General features: G+C 41.8%; 1 protein-coding gene across 3 annotated transcripts in view; it reads right to left on the bottom strand.

Annotated features, from left to right (window-relative positions):
* synpra (synaptoporin a) overlaps positions 1-15,476 on the bottom strand; it is a 57,053-nt gene extending 41,577 nt beyond the window's left edge. Inside the window, exons 1-2 of one of the 3 annotated variants that reach the window (XM_047347107.1) lie at positions 15,212-15,476; positions 15,008-15,073 (exon numbers count right to left, since the gene is read on the bottom strand). In XM_047347107.1, coding sequence (XP_047203063.1) covers positions 15,008-15,073; positions 15,212-15,229 — 84 coding nt within the window. In that variant the 5' untranslated portion in view covers positions 15,230-15,476. Of the gene's footprint in view, positions 1-15,007; positions 15,074-15,131 lie in introns of all 3 variants that reach the window. The other 2 variants (XM_047347108.1, XM_047347109.1) reach the window with 2 other exon arrangements.
* Between the last annotated feature and the right edge of the window lie 1,491 nt (positions 15,477-16,967).

Genomic DNA, 16,967 nt, shown 5'->3' with positions numbered 1-16,967 from the left:
ACACTGCTATTTGAGTGACATAATGGAGAAATCAAAGGAAATTAGACAAAATATCAGGAAGAGAATTGTGGAGCTCCACAAGTCTGGTTCATCCCTGGGTACAAACTGCAGATAATTAGGAGCCATATTCATCTGTTTAAATAACTATAGGGAGTATCAAAAGTATGGGAATCTTCAGCCAGTACACCGTTCAGGAAGGAGGCTGCTACTGTGGCCCTGAGGTGAACCTGTTGTTGGGACGCCATCCATGGATTACAATATGGATGAACATGGACCCTGAACTGCACAAAATCAAAGGCCAGTATGACCCTTTCTACACCTTTCAGTATCACACTAACTTGTGCCTAACTCAGCCCAGGAAAAGAAGGAGTCAGAGCTGGAATCTCTGACCCAAGGGCATGTTCCCCCTTCCGCTTGGTCTTATTCTGGATGCCGACAGTGGGTAATGGAGGGACCAGACCATGCGTCGGCTGAAGACCTTGAAATTCGTGTGCGATTAAGGCTTCTACTTTGAAGAATCCTTGGATCCAAAAGTGGCTACGATCACACCAATCGCATGCAACAAGGTTAGGTAATGATTTGCTATTCAAGTACCCAGCACCTGTTCATAAAAAAGGGGTAATTAAGACGAGCTTGATATTCTCTTCTGAGGCCTACAGGAGCGACTTGTGCCCCAGAGAACCATAGCAGCTCTAATTGAAGCGGTTTTCCCCTACAACCTGAAGGAGAGGTATTGGGACCTCCATTCGGTTGGCTGAATACAACCTCATTTCCAGATTTCTCAAGATAATCATTGGTTCTCAAACATAAATAACATTGAATTGGCAATGGTTTTTAGCCATCTTTAATTCCCTAGTTCATATTGTATATACATGGTCTTCCTTATTCTTTCATTCTGCTTGGTATTTTAGTTGGATTGTTCCAGCATACTAAAGACTTTGTTGATTGAAATATGTTTGACTTTGAGTTGACTTATTTTTGTTAATAAATTCTTGTATTTTAAGAAATTGTGTGAATTTATTCCATGTGTGTGCAGAGTTTTACTGTTTAGGCCCGGTTTACACCTTTCTCTGTTGTCCTAATACCACCGATTTATTTGGCTGGTATTCACAGGACAACACTTAAGAGACCGAATTATTATTTTTAAAAAATACTAAAATATTTATATTAAATAACATATTTACAACACTGTTTTGGTGGGAATTGTGCAGATCAACCCCTGAACAAAAGAAAGAAAACCTAGTAAAGATACTGGCTAAATAGGAGAGTGTCATTATACACAGAAATTGATGCTGTTGTAAAATGGGATGAAAGGCCACCCAGAGAGGAAGAAAACATTACACCAAAAGCAACAGATTACAGTTTACAAGTACATTTAGTGACAAAGACCATCATTTTAGAGACAAATGTTTGTCCATAATGGCCACTGGTACATTAGCAGGAAAAAGATTGAAGCTTTAAAGCCTGAAAACGTCATCCTAACTCTGCAGTACATTATGTTGTGGGGGTATTTGGCTGCAGGAAGGACTGGTGCAGTCCACACGATAGATAGTATCATGAGGGAAAAAAAGTATATGGAAATAATTAAGCAACATCTGAAGATATTTGCCAGGAAGTCAAAGCTTCGGCACAAATGAGTGTTTGAAAAGGACAATGACTCTAGGCATACTGCCAAATTAGTAACACATTTGCTTAAGGACAACAAAGTCAAAGTTTTGGAGTGATTATCATAAGGCTCTGATCTCAGCTCCATAGAAAATTTGTGGGCCGAGCTGAAATAGTGTGTGTGAGTAAACTTGACCCAGTTATACCAGAACTATCAGGAGTAATGGGCTTAAATTCCTGCAAAGTATTGCAAGAACACTTGCGGAAGGATAGCCAACATATTTGACCCAAGTCAGATAATTCAAAATGCATTTCTACCAAATATTAAGGAATGCATTTAGACTTCTAAATTATGAAGAAAGTCAATAAGTCACGTCTAAAACAAATCTCTCATTATAGTGGCATTTAGCAGATAAAAATAATCTTGGCAATCCTAACTTATCTACAAACTTATCTAAAAACTTGTCTGCCTACTTTGCAAAAATAAAAATAGAGGCCACTACTGCTGCTTCTGCAAAAAAGTAAAAAGTTAGTAAAACAAAAAAAAAACTTGAGTCTGTTGATCACAGTGCCTAGATATTTAAAGTATGAACAATCTCAGCCCCCTGCCCCATGATGGTTAAAATCCAAGAAGAGGAAGCTATGATCATGTCATTGATCTAGGACAAATTAAGCTGTAAAAAAGACAGCAGGTACCAAGATATACAATCAGTTAAAACAGGATCGTTATCATGTTCCTCTTCTTGCAGTAGGCTGACAATAGCTGAGTCCTCTGCAAATGTTAAAATATACCTGTTGTTATGATGGCTTTGACAGTCATTATTGTAAAAGAACTACAGCAAGGGAGACACACCCCTCGAGTGAGCCAGTGTAAGACGACAGCTCTTCTGACAGCTATCCATTTACTCTTACTCTCTGAGTTATGTTTGTTAAAAATCCAGAATTCAGCCTGTCAGGTTAAAATCCAGATTAAAAGATCTAAAAGTTCATCAACTAAATGTGTGGTTGGATTGTATTAAAAGATAAGAAATCAGCAAATAAAAATATGTTTACATATCAGAGTAAGCAGAGTAGCAGTGGCATCTTCTACCCTTTATTTAGTCCTTTAAGCAGAGGTTCTCTGTTTTCTGTAGGAGGACTTTTACCAGCAGTTTCTCAAAACATTTACCAACCAAAGAAGTCAGGGACAGTGGCCTAAAATCGTTAAGAACCTTGGGGTAAGAGTGTTTGGGCACTGGAACCACTACAGACTGTTTTCAAATTTTACGAAGTTTCTGTTGAGTGGGGGAAAGTTGGAAAATGTGATAGCACATAAAAGCAAGTTGCTCAGCACAAGAGATAAGCAGAGTGCTACAGATGTTATCAGGCCCAGGACTCTTTCTAGCTTTGATATGCCTGAAAGAGTCAATCATGACAGATATATCAAACATATTAAAAGGATACAGCATGTCGGTTACTTGGTCTAGGTGCACCAAAACCATCTACAGCCACTGTCATGTCCAAATCTCTCTCTGAAACCAAGTCTCTGTAATCGCCAGTAAATAGGCATCACTAAATTCATGCTGACAACGCACAGAGAACTTGACAGAAAGCATGGGGATGCGAGAGAGAGGTTGTTTTCTCAGTCTCTCACGTACACCGGCCAATTTACCTGGCTTCCTATTTTTCCGACTGGTCCCTCCGGTAGGCTCCCTTTTCCCACTGATTTCACTGGAATCAGAAGTGAGCTCTGGTAGAGAACCAAATCCCCAGTGGACTGGAGGTCTTGCGAGTCGCTCCACTGCATAAGGAAGTTTTTGCTATATTGGATGAGTTTTGGTTTGGATTAGTCAGCCAGTGCTGACATAATGTGCAGGTGGAAAGCTGTCAAAATAAAACTGTCCACTCCATAATTAACAAATTATACCCAAAAGCCAAGTCAATGATTATCAAATGGGGATTGTTCCAGTCACCTGTCAGGGCCGAGCAAGCTGAAAATCTCCAATTCTTGTCAATAACTGATTTCTTGGTGTGTGAAGTGATAATTAACTAATCAAAAATATCTGGATTGATGTGGAAACAAATCATCTCAGGATACTTGCAGATATCTAGCAATATTATTACTTTGGGTTTGGATTACTACATGGATTGTGACACTTACAACTGACTAGACATTGCTCTGGGTGTCAGAGTCTGGGATTTTGTCTGCCTGCTGCTAACTCCCCTTCACCACCAGGTGCCGCCGGAGCCTGGCAGCCGAAGCAGTGGCAGGTGTTCCTTGTTCCCTCATCAGCCGGGGGGCTAAAACGCCTGAGTGTTTTGCCTAATTGGGGTATCACAGTCTGGCCAGATTTCTGGTCGTTCCACAGCCTTGAGCTATTTTGTAAACAGCCTTGAACTATTTTGTAAACAGCCTTGAACTAATCTTGCCTTGTCTTCACGTCAGGTTTCAGGACCAAGCCACCCTCCCACTCGGAGGAGGACCACAGTAAGAGTTGAATCGTAGCCATTGCCTTGGATCAGTCCCAGGTGGCAGTCTGCAGATCCGGTCCCCCAGTCTGAGCAAACCCTGTCCACCCTCCAACGTTGCCAGGCCAGGATAATCACACTCAGCAGACCAACACATCATTCCCACACTCGACAGCCTCAATCCCTGGTGGATCATTCTCGGCGCACTGTAAGCTGTTTCCAAATAATCTGAACCGTTTTCTAAGTGAGCTCATATCTGATCAGCCCTTTTCCCTTTCAGTTACCTGGTTCCAGTCCGTGGGTTTTGTTGTGCCCCTGTCTCTGGTCAAATAAACACCTAAACTGCTCTCAGTGTCTCTGTATGTGGGTCAAATCAGCGGCTAAAACTATAACACTGGGTTTTACTGACCAATTCTGAGTTCTGGTTTTCTTTAAGGGTCGAATCCACTGTATCTTTTTTTTTTAAAGGACTATAACCCATACAAACCCATTTGTGTAAACTGTCCTTTAAATGTAAGCATTGACCATAAAAGAAAGAAAAATACAGAAATTTCCTTGATAGGGTTAGTTGTTTTTAATCCAACAAAAAATCATATAAAATGTATTCCTATCTTTGCATCAAAGCATGTCTTTAACTTTCACCAGATTTTTAATTAACTAAAAAAAAAAGTATATCAGAGGACATGCTGATTTAATCACGTGTTTACCAAAAATGAGGGAACTTTCAGGTTTGATTTATTAAGTGAATGATCATTGGACAGGAACAATCAAGGAAGAATTAGTCAATTTAAATTACCAGCAGATGAACTGGTTCATCCCTATTGCTGATGTTTATATCAACAGCTGAAGAAGCTTGTGTGACAGTCATATGGAATGCCTTCATCTACCAAACCTATTTTCAAGCAACATCGAGAGACAAGGGAAGAACATTTCTCACCTTCACATTAATACTAAGTTACTACATCTGAATGTCAGCTATGAAGTTATTCAGAGCTCTGAACCCAGTGGGTTCTAGGAAATTTGCAAAAAGAGATAACACACTCCTTCAACATTTTAAATGGTTATATTCTTATCCAGTCCTGTGCCTCCCTGTCGAAAGAACCAGATTTATTTTAGTGGTGACAAACAGATCACTGACCTGGCAAGTCTCTAGCTATATCAGTCAACAGCTGTTGCCAATCTCACTACATCTCCCTTCGACTAGTTTTTTTTGTGTGTGTGTGCCTCTGTGTGTCTGTGTGAGTGTGCACTGATGCTCCTGCAAGAAAATGCTTATCATGTCCACTTGGCACCTAATGGTGAAAGGCTAGATATTGACAGATTAAGGAAAGTGGCAGAAGAATAAAGAAACAGAAAATAGAACATCTGAAGTTGGATATGGATGCAAGATAGATGCAATAAATACACAAGAGATGGATCTCATATAATCTTCACAATTGGTTTAATCTGGGATTATTTTCTTGGCTTTAATTCATTTGGATCTCCAATAAAAAGAACGTGTGTCAATTTGAGTGTTAAACAATAAGCACTATGTTTGGTAGCTTGTTCCAACATTGTGTGCATGCACTTTTTCTTTGCATGCAAGCACTTAAAATGGGTGGCAAGAATATTCATGCTGCTTGAGATTATTCCACATTTTTCAGGTTAAAACCTACAAGTGTCAAATATATTTTATTAGGATTTTATGTGTTAGACCAACTCAAAGCAGTAGATTCTGAGGTGGTAAGAAACGAGTATATGATATTCTACATTATTTACAAAGAAAAATATCAACGGTATGGCATGGGATTCTGTCCCGTTGCGTCAACACTTCATCAGTTCATGAGGATGGCCATATCTTCAGTGTTTGCAATTGAGCTTTACAATTTTCATTTTAGGATGATGGATTAAATCATGGTCTGTGAGATGTTCTACTCTTTGGATATTGTTGTATAGCTGAACCTTGCTTTACATTTCATCACAACTTTATCCCTGTCCTGTCTGCTCTTTTCCTTGACCTTCATGATGCTGTTTGATCACTAAGTTTCTCTAACAAACCTCCTAGGCATTCAGAGAACAGCTGGGTTTATACTGAGATTAAGATACTCAGAAACAAAAACAAACTTCAGGCGGGCGACCGGGAGGTCGTCCCGAGCAGGCACAGAGTTCAGGCAGGCGACCGGGAGGTCGTACCGAGCAGGCACAGAGTTCAGGCGGGCACCAGGACCTGCAACACAGAGTCCTTGGCGATCGGCGGCGAAGGCGTGGAGACCGGCGACAAAGACGTGGAGGCCGACAGAAGCGTAGAGACCGTGGCGACCTGCGACGGGAACCTGCAGGTTGGTCAGGAGGCCAACTGAGCAGAGTAGAGGACCCCCCGGAAAATCTGTGGAACTCCAGAGGCGTGGAGCCAGGCGAACCCTCAGAGGCTGAAGTGGCCCTCAGAGGCTGAAGCAGAGCCGGCGGGGCCACCGGAGACAGGAACAGAGTCTGGGGAACCCTCGGTGACCAGAACGAGGAAAAGCTGCTCCTTGAATTCCCCAGAGACAGGATCCAGCGGTGCTTCCTCTTCGAAACCCTCATCTATGGGTTCTGAGGCCAGAACAAGGACAAGCTGCTCCTTGAAGCCCTCAATGACATGAACAGGGTCTGGGGGTGGGTCGTCCTCGTACCCTTCATCAGGGTTCGAGGACCAAGACAAGGACCAGACTCTCAGAGAACCCCTGTAGACTAGGAGCAGAGGCTGAGGCGTCGCAGAGACCCTCAGTGGCGTGCGCAGGGGCTGAGTTGTTGCCGAGACCCTCTGTGGCGTGGGCAGAACCGTTGCTGGGACCCCCGATGACTTCAGCCTAGGCGCCCCTCTTACGACGTCCTCTGCAGCGTGTAGAGGAGGTTGAGGCAGACTTAGGGTCAGGCTGTGGTGGGTCAGGCTGTGGACCTGACGTGGACCTGACGTGGACTGCTCTGCAGCAGCTCCCTGGAGTCCTGGCGTGGGCTGCTCTGCAGTAGCAGTAGCACCGTTCTGGAGACATGACGTGGACTGAGCTGCAGCACCGCTCATGTGGCTTGGTGTGGATGAAGGAGGATGGCAGTAAAACCGCCTTACTGCCGTTTCATAATCCCTCTCCATCTGTCTAATCCTCTCCATCAGCTCAGGAGAGGAATACATGAGGCAGGTCGTCCTGAAGCTCTTGATTTGGAGTGCATAGAACCTTAAACGCTGCTCCAGCTCGTCAGGTGTTGCCTCAGAACACCGTGCTGGAGCGAGCGAAGACGGCATGGGCGGAGCTGCAGCGAGCCTGGGAGACTGTGCTGTGGGAGACGAAGATGCAGGCTTACATGCCGCAGCCCTCACGTTGGCTGGCAGGGAAACCACCTCCTCGCCAGCCGAACCACAGGAAGGTGCTCCGCGTCAACGTTTCGTGCGGCGGGAGGAGGGTGAAGGCTTCACTGCCGGACCAGAGTGCGCAGACCGGAGTGCAAGCGGAGAACGGCGCCGAACCGCCTCACGCTCCAACTGCTCCAGCAGCAGTGGAGAGGGCAGAACCTCCAGGTTGGTTGGCAGATTCCTCATTGCCTCCTCCTAATGACGCTGAACCCAGCGATCCAAAGCGTCTGCCTTCTGCTTGTCCGCGAGGTTCGTGGTTGGCGGAAACATTCTGTTAAGGCTTGAGCAACGGACAAACCCGGAATGCAGACTAGCAGGCAGCATGACGGTAAGTGGAAAAAGATTTAATAACAAAAAATTTACTCACTAGGAGGCAGAAACCAAAACAATAAACGCACAGGCAAAACTGACATGGGCAGGCTGGCAAGACAGGCTTGGAGTGAACAGCACGACATGAGCATGAATTGAAAATGTTACCGCGATGAATAACTGAACAGGTGTGTACATATGGAGTGTGAACCAGGTGGAGTAAGATAATTAAGATAATTGACAGACAGAACAAAACGTGGCTGGAGCAAAACAGAGACTCATGAGTACAAACTAACAGAAACTAGAAAAACATGAAACTAAAGCATAACCAAATCCAAAAACCAAACTTGACAAAACATGAATACAAAAACTAAAGCATGACCAGGAAAACAAACAGAAACATGATTCAAAATCTAAGAATAATAATAATAATAAATAGAAGAACGATTCAAAACCTTAACTGTGAAAAACATATAAAGAAAAAACCCAAAACCAAAAACCAAACAACTCCAAATCATAACAATTTATTCCACAGAAGTCAGCCCTTTAAAGGTCAAACTACAATACATACAACTAAAAAACATGTTTTTAAATCTTTTGTGTTAAATCTAGCACAATGTGAATTTTAGGTGAGTTCAGACGGCCACAAATACCACAAAACAGAAGCACTGTGTCTGTCACTAAGAGAGCGGGACCCTTTAATTTGTGCACACCTGACCACCCAGGTGGAAACAAAGCTGGTGTACAGTAATGTATTCAGGATGACATCACACAATAGTTAGTTAAACGAGGGTTTGGATGAGAGGACCACCATTACTCATGAATGAGACTTATGATGGAGGCCGGTGCTTTGCCCCATGAGTCACAAGGTCTCATGTACTGTACTTGTAGAGCTTCTCTGTGTGACATGCTTCAGCAGCATGGCTATGGTAATCATTTGCAGTTATGTGCTCAAGCAACTGTACAATTCTTTTCTCCCTCTCCCCGCTTTCCCCGTTTCTTCCTCAGACACGCATGCATAAGCATAAAGCTGGAAACGGTGAAGAGTTTGGGCAGATCTCAAAGGACAGCTTCTGCATGAGTTGGTCAACAAGGGAGAGGAGGGGACCTTACAGCTGTTTGGAGCAAAATATGCCAGCCGCTGATAGCGTGCCAGGCAGAACAAGAGCTGCACACACGTACACAATGTTTCTGTATTCATAAGAGCCCACTATTGATATAATAGATTCTCAAGCCAAGTGCTATAATGCTAACCCTTTAAACTAAATTCTTAGCCTCAGTAGTTAGTTCTACTCTAAGATCTACAGCCTCCATTTAATAGTTTGGTCTTTGTTTCTGTGTTTCAGAGATATGGGAAAATAAGTGTACACATACGTGTTTGCCTGCAGGCCTGACTAATTATGAATATACATTATGCTTGTGCAGATCCTTAGCTGAATGCAGGAAACCGAAACGTATAGCATCTTACTAGAAAATCTTGACTATAGTTAACATAACCTTTAAACAGCCCACTGTTTGTCCACAACCAACCAGAGGTACAACCAAAGGTTCATCATCGGCAAACTAAATATTAGTTGCTGCCTTTGCAAAAGCCTTCAGTGCCTGGGGGCGTTTATGCTGGTCAGTAAGGTACTGTTTATAGAAATCTACCACACGGCTTAAGATTATAACTCATGGTCATTATAAACAGGAAATACTGTGGCTGATTTTTGTGGTGTTACTGATTCCAGACGTTTCATGTCAGACTAAAGGCAAGCTACCATTCGAAACACAATCTGGAAATCTCTCACCTATCAGAACAGCTGGAATTCACCAGATTCCAATCATAACAAAATCAAACTATCGCTCCAAGCTTTGCATTTGTGGGTTTTAACTGTCAATAACAACGTCTCAGTGTTGCAGACAGGATCCAGCTACAGAGTGGCTGAGGTAAGACACATGCTTTAAACCAGTAACCTGTTAAATACATTTTTAATGGAGTTCATGTGCTAGATTTGGATAGAGCAGGTACATGCCTCAACCACACCTCTAATTACCCACAAGTCTATTTATACTCCACCCTCCCTAACTTTCAACTGTCCCTTCATCCCTATCTTCTTCATCCCTCATTCCCATTGGCTACTGTTGAGCCATAAGAAATACAGTTAAAGCCAAAGGATAGAGCAGGAGATGGATAGATGGATTGGGCCCGCAGTAGCGTTGGCACAGCTCATCTGTTGTGATTACGGAAGAGCTGAGCCAAAAACCAAAGCTCTCAGTTTATCAGTCCGTCTATGTTCTGATCCTCACCTATGGCCTTAACCATGGATCATAACCAAATAAAAGAGGAGGAATTTACTTTGAAACGAGTCATTTGAGATTGCCCATTTGAACGTTTTATGGGCATGTCCTAAGGAAGGAAATCCCGGGGTAGACCCATAAATCACTGGAGGAACTACAGGGGTTGGACAATGAAACTGAAACACCTGTCATTTTAGTGTGGGAGGTTTTATGGCTAAATTGGACCAGCCTGGTAGCCAGTCTTCATTGATTGCACATTGCACCAGTAAGAGCAGAGTGTGAAGGTTCAATTAGTAGGGTAAGATCACAGTTTTGCTCAAAATATTGAAATGCACACAACATTATGGGTGACATACCAGAGTTCAAAAGAGGACAAATTGTTGGTGCACGTCTTGCTGGCGCATCTGTGACCAAGACAGCAAGTCTTTGTGATGTATCAAGAGCCACAGTATCCAGGGTAATGTCAGCATACCACCAAGAAAGACGAACCACATCCAAAAGGATTAACTGTGGATGCAAGAGGAAGCTGTCTGAAAGGGATGTTCGGGTGCTAACCCGGATTGTATCCAAAAAACATAAAACCACGGCTGCCCAAATCATGGCAGAATTAAATGTGCACCTCAACTCTTCTGTTTCCACCAGAACTGTCCGTCGGGAGCTCCACAGGGTCAATATACACAGCCGGGCTGCTATAGCCAAACCTTTGGTCACTCATGCCAATGCCAAACGTCGGTTTCAATGGTGCAAGGAGCGCAAATCTTGGGCTGTAGACAATGTGAAACACGTATCGTTCTCTGATGTGTCTACCTTTATTGTTTTCCCCACATCCGGGAGAGTTACGGTGTGGAGAAGCCCCAAAGAAGCGTACCACCCAGACTGTTGGATGCCCAGAGTGAAGCATGGGGGTGGATCAGTGATGGTTTGGGCTGCCATATCATGGCATTTCCTTGGCCCAATACTTGTGCTAAATGGGTGCGTCACTGCCAAGGACTACCGAACCATTCTTGAGGACCATGTGCATCCAATGGTTCAAACATTGTATCCTGAAGGCGGTGCCGTGTATCAGGATGACAATGCACCAATACACACAGCAAGACTGGTGAAAGATTGGTTTGATGGACATGAAAGTGAAGTTGAACATCTCCCATGGCCTGCACAGTCACCAGATCTAAATATTACTGAGCCACTTTGGGGTGTTTTGGAGGAGCGAGTCAGGAAACGTTTTCCTCCACCAGTATCACATAGTGACCTGGCCACTATCCTGCAAGAAGAATGGCTTAAAATCCCTCTGATCACTGTGCAGGACTTATATATGTCATTCCCGCGACAAATTGACGCTGTATTGGCCGCAAAAGGAGGCCCCACACCATACTAATAAATTATTGTGGTCTAAAACTAGGTGTTTCAGTTTCATTGTCCAACCCCTGTATATATCTCTTTAGGTCTGGAACATAATGGTATCCCCACAATGAGAAAGAGTTTTGCTGGGGAGAGGGTTGCCTGTCTGGGTTTCCCACTTGGTCATGTCACCCCCATAACTTGATCTCAAATATGACAAAAACAATGAATGGATAGATCTTTGTTTGTATTTGAAATAATAAACAGATTTGGACAGCAAACCCATTGGGTATAGAGGAAATGTGCAACACCTTTTCTGGATAGTGCTTATGTCAGCAATATTGAGTTTAGGCCCTGAATATAATCAAAAAGGGGTTATTCGGTTTAGCAATTTCAAAAAGGCTGCATCCTGCAGGAATGAATCCTGTGCAGAAACATGTCCCAGCTGGAATACTCTAGGACTGTCTGTGCAGGTTCTTCACATCAAATCAAAAATAAGACTGCAATTTTGGGTCAAATTAGGGCAAACAGCATCAAACTCCAAATAATTAAAGAAAATAATAACAGATCCTTCCCCTCTTTTGTTATTAGAGAAAAACAGCTTAAAGAAAGAAGAACCATTGCCGTTGTCACGGCAGAATAAATCAGAATACTTTGGCCTTAATTAAAATGGTTAGTTATGTGTATACTGCATGAACCCACAGGCCATCAGATACACTGAGGAATAATCTCTTTCCAGGGAAGACAAAGGTGTAGCAATGAAAAGGTCACTTGTAGTGCCAAAAATGTGTGGTATGGAGATGGTGTGTGCTGTGGGAGGCAGTGAAGCTCACATAACTCACACTTCCCTCCACACATGCACACAAAGAGTAACAAGGACATAGACATATGAGCTATGAGCTATAGATGGATCTTCTGCTTCTTCTGTTCTCTCAATCTGACAAGGTGTGAGCCAGTTTCCATCTGTCCATTCGTCCATCCAGGGTATTCCCAGACCAGAGGGCAAATGATGTGTGCCTGGAAAACCTCAAAAAGAAATGACCCAGGAGACATCCTGATAAGTTGTACAAACCACCTCAAATGACTCATTTCAATGAAGAGGAGAAATGGCTCTACTTTGAACTCCCCCTGATGAAGGAGCTTCTCACCCTATCTCTATAGCTGAGCCAAGCCACCCTGTGGAGGAAGCTCATTTCAGCCACTCCTGATCTCATTCCTTTGGTCATGATCCATACATCATTGCCAAAGGTGAAAGTTTGAACAAGGATAGATTGATAAACTGAGAGCACTGCTTTCTGGCTCAGCTCTTTCCTTATTAAAGCAGACAGGAGCAGCACCCGCATCATCGCAGATGAATCTATCTATCCATCTCCCATCTAAAATTCCCCAATTCAAGCAGAGACGGAGCACCGACCTGGAGAGAGCAAACCACCTTTTTACAAGCTGAGAACCATGGTCTCACAGTTGGAGGCCATAACTTTATCCCGACCGCTTCACATTTGACTGTGAACCGCTGCAGTGTATGCTGAAGGTCTTGGCCAGAATATGCTAACAGAACCACATCATCTGCAACATCATCCTTGGTCTACAAAGGTTTTAAAGTTGTTCTGTTCAGATACAAAAAAGTACCAAAAAAGAAAACTAACCAGCTAATATTATCTTGTGGTGCTTGTGTTACTCTATAGACCGCAGTAAAAAGGATTATTGATTGCACAATGAGCAAATGTAAATTCAGGATATGTTCCGTATTTTTCATGTTTATGTATCATACTTTGTTAAACATAACGTTAGAACTGTAATAATCAAAATTTTATTATTTGAGCAGGAATACAAATACATTTTGCTCTTCTGTTTTAAATAAATAATTAGATGATGTTATACATTCTTCTTTTAAATTTAGCTGTAAATACTGTAGTATTTTTATGCAAGGTTATCACATAAGCTAACGTAAACAAAGACATAAATAAAGACATGGTCATTTAACATTACAAAGAGTAGGTAGCAACTCAGCAATTAGTAAATCACATTGATTTCCTGACATGCAAACAGAACAAACTCAAATAAGGTTTCAAATTATTCTGATGTCTGTGTCAGCCCTTTTATTGCAGTCAGGTGCAGTGAGGCTTTTTTTTAGAACGGAACACCGTCTTTTAGGAAAGACCAAGTTTAATGTTATGTTCACAAAAAAACTAAGCACAACAAAATCATTACGTTCTGATCTACTGGCACCAAATTATATTGTGCATGAAGTGCTTTCCTAGGTAATAGACATGCAACAGAAGTTATTTAATTAGTTTTGAGTTAATGTTAATCTAACTTTCAAACTACCCAGACAAAATTAACTTATTTGACTCTTTTGAGTACGAAATGGGCAAAAAAGAATTCCCAAATGTGTCCAATGTTAGGGCTACCAACGAAATGGTTTTAGAGACTAACCCGTCAGTCAACAATTACATATGGGGTCCATAGAGGGAGGAAAGGGGCACCAAATGGGATTATCCAAAGGTTATATACTCTGCCCTATTACTGCAGGACAACACTAGGCAAAAACTGGTACCCAAATGGATCCTAGATATGTTGGGCATCTTGAGCTGATATTTTAACAACCATTCAGAACCATTTCAGACCTATATAGAGTGCCCTACTGGATTTATGCTACTGGCTGTATTTAGTCAAACCAAATGAGTTCCATACAAGAAGCCCATTGTGAGCCTAGGTGCACTTCTCCATCTATATTGAGCCCCCATACACATGCTGGCTGGCTATGTATGTTTTCCTTGGTATAAGTAAATAGGTGCATTTTTCAACCAGTTGTGTAATTTCAAGTTCTCTTGGTGGCCCAGAGGCAAGCAGGTAGCCCTGAACAGCAGCAAAATGGCAGGTCAGTCTGCAGTGTGAACTCACCTTAATGGTCTAGTATGTTGAAAGTAAGGTTCATCACACCATTTCATATAACTGTAAGAAAATCTCATTGTTCTTCAGCTAATGAAAACTGTGATTCCCTTTACACTGGCAAAGAATAACACTCACAGGCAGAATGATACACACACGCACATAATCTGAGCAATTGCTGAGCACCCTGGCGGCTATGGCAATTTCTCTAAACTCACATCAAAGAAAGTCACTTATCTTTTTTTCTTCTTTTTTTTTTTTAGCTCCGGGCTTCTCTGCACTGTACAATAAACACAGTCAACACAGCCCACAGCCAGACAGAGAGAGGTTGTAGTAAAGCTTTGATTCAGTCACAGCGAGGACGCCCTGTTATATCATTTCATTCGGGGATAAATGGGGCATTTTTTTTTTGTCGGCTGGCGCGAAAAAAATAAATGCACACGGTTTGGACACGCAGCCATAATTGGAATTTGGAAAAGACAAGTAACGATTGAATAAGCATAAACATCAACCTTTGGTCATGGCGAATTGGATTAAAAGAAAATGCTTGCGCGTAAGGTGTGCAAAAATCCAACAGATCCAGGGAAAGTTTCACCATCCAAATGCGCGAATTTAGTTAGAATAATCACGTTTAGCTACTCCATGCAAAAAAATCGTATGTTCAGTACCAGCACTCATGTGAAATAGCGTATAGAATGAATCTTTTAATTGTATTAACAATGTACAACTAAGTTACTGCACCCAAGAAATAATGAAATCCTAACTCACCCATTCCAAAACACGGATAAATCCCAAAGGTAATTTGAGTACCTGAAATGTCCCCACGGATGCCAGCTGCACAGAGACAAAGAAAGAGGATGAAAACATTAATTTCACCAATTAACGGACTCACCGACTAATTGAGTTGTAATTAATCATCCGAACGTTCATGTTTCACATTTATTTGGTCATTCCTTCAGCGTTTTCTCTCACTTGGTTAGCGGTGTCCATGTCAGATGCTGGAAACTGTAATTTATCCTTGTTGGTAATGACGCGAAAATCTTAGACCGCAAAAAAACAAGAGAACCGACTGATGTATCTGCCGCGTAAACACACAGGGGCTCGGAGTCCGACTCCGAGCGAAAAAGCCCGAACACTGGTAGAAAATGTTCATCTATTTAATTTTTTATTTTTCTTAATGAAGACAGAAGCTGTTGTTTGCCATGGAAACACACACGGAGAGACACAAGACAAGGAGTGCGACCTCATTTTGTGCCATTTTGTCAATTTATAGTGCCCAATGTCCCCTTATAAAATTTTAATAAATTGGTCTATGCTTTTCGTTTAAACTCCTAGGATGTTGAAAGCAAATTGCCCGAGTATAAAATCAACTTTCAGATTTTAATCAAGAAACTTAAGTCATATTTCAAACGTCACATTTTTCTCTTCACTAACACTGGTTGTTCTAAATATATGGAGCCCCAAAAGGGTCAGCATGTTGTACATAAAATAATAGTAAAACAACTGTTCCATCTCATGCATATAAAAATAGTGTGTTGAACTTACATCATATTATAATGTTCATGAAAACATCAAACATTTGTGCCTTACTTAATGAAAGTTCAGTCTGATTGACAATAAACCCAGCCTGATCTTTCTCTTCCTAGCAGCAAGCCGGGGTGCCTACCCTAAATGTAGGGGACCTTGACATGCATGAAAAGATCATAAACCTCTTTAAGGGCGAAAATGAAGGAGACATTTTTTTTTTTTTTACATCTGTTATTTAAATACCCCGTCTTCTAGTGCCACCCTGGGGAGCTGCCCACATGGCCTATATAAAAAAATAACACTGCAAGTCAGTCTGAAGAAATAATACGTTTCCCAGACATTTTCATGGAATCATGTACATTACACTATATAAAGCCCTGAGAGATTTCAGTTTGTTTCTTGGAATTCAAAATTTATTTTAAAATCCACACGGAAATTTGCTCTTTATTTAAAAATTTTACAATTGTAGAAAGCTGCTGACAGATAAACTCAAAAATTAATTTTATTATTAACTACCAATATTTACTTACAACTAAAACTAACATCACACAACTAACAAAAAACAAAACAAAAACAAAGCAATACAGATTAAAACCTATTCACCACTTATTAGAGGAAGAATTAATAAACAAAAAATGAACACGCATCAATAAATAAATAAATAAATAAACAGGCTAAAAATCCAAGAATTATCCAGAGCTTATTGCTTACCACAAGGATTTTGTTGCCTGATTCTGATTTCTAATACTTAAATGTGGATAAAATGGAAATAGGAGGCAAAATCAGATGTTAGGACCATCTTTGTGGCCCAGCAACTTTGCTTGTGCCAGACAGCCAAGACAACTAAGAGAATAGAAAGCCTTAGTTAAGGTGTAGTTCCTTGTTGTTTATGAGCTCAAGGAACCAGCCTGAGTCTCTGTGGAGGTGTAATTATGACACTCTCCTCTTACCTTAGATGAAGCTGGAGTCTCATTCAGGTGGAGCGAAATCCATATGTGCCCATACACGATAAGGTCACTTCTCCGTCACAGTACAACACAAAGGCAGACAAACCAGACAAACAACGATGTACATGCAGACTCAAACATCCGAAGAATATAGAGTGGTTAAAATGCTTAACATGAACTTGCATGGTTGGTGGGAGGAAGTCAGAAACCCAGAGACAACCCAAGGATGGATATCCACATGAAAAGCATTCTAA

The sequence above is a fragment of the Girardinichthys multiradiatus genome, chromosome 20 (genome assembly GCF_021462225.1).
Source record: "Girardinichthys multiradiatus isolate DD_20200921_A chromosome 20, DD_fGirMul_XY1, whole genome shotgun sequence".
NCBI lineage: Eukaryota > Metazoa > Chordata > Actinopteri > Cyprinodontiformes > Goodeidae > Girardinichthys > Girardinichthys multiradiatus.
Note: the sequence above shows the minus strand (reverse complement) of the source record. Positions and strands in the feature narration are given on the sequence as shown.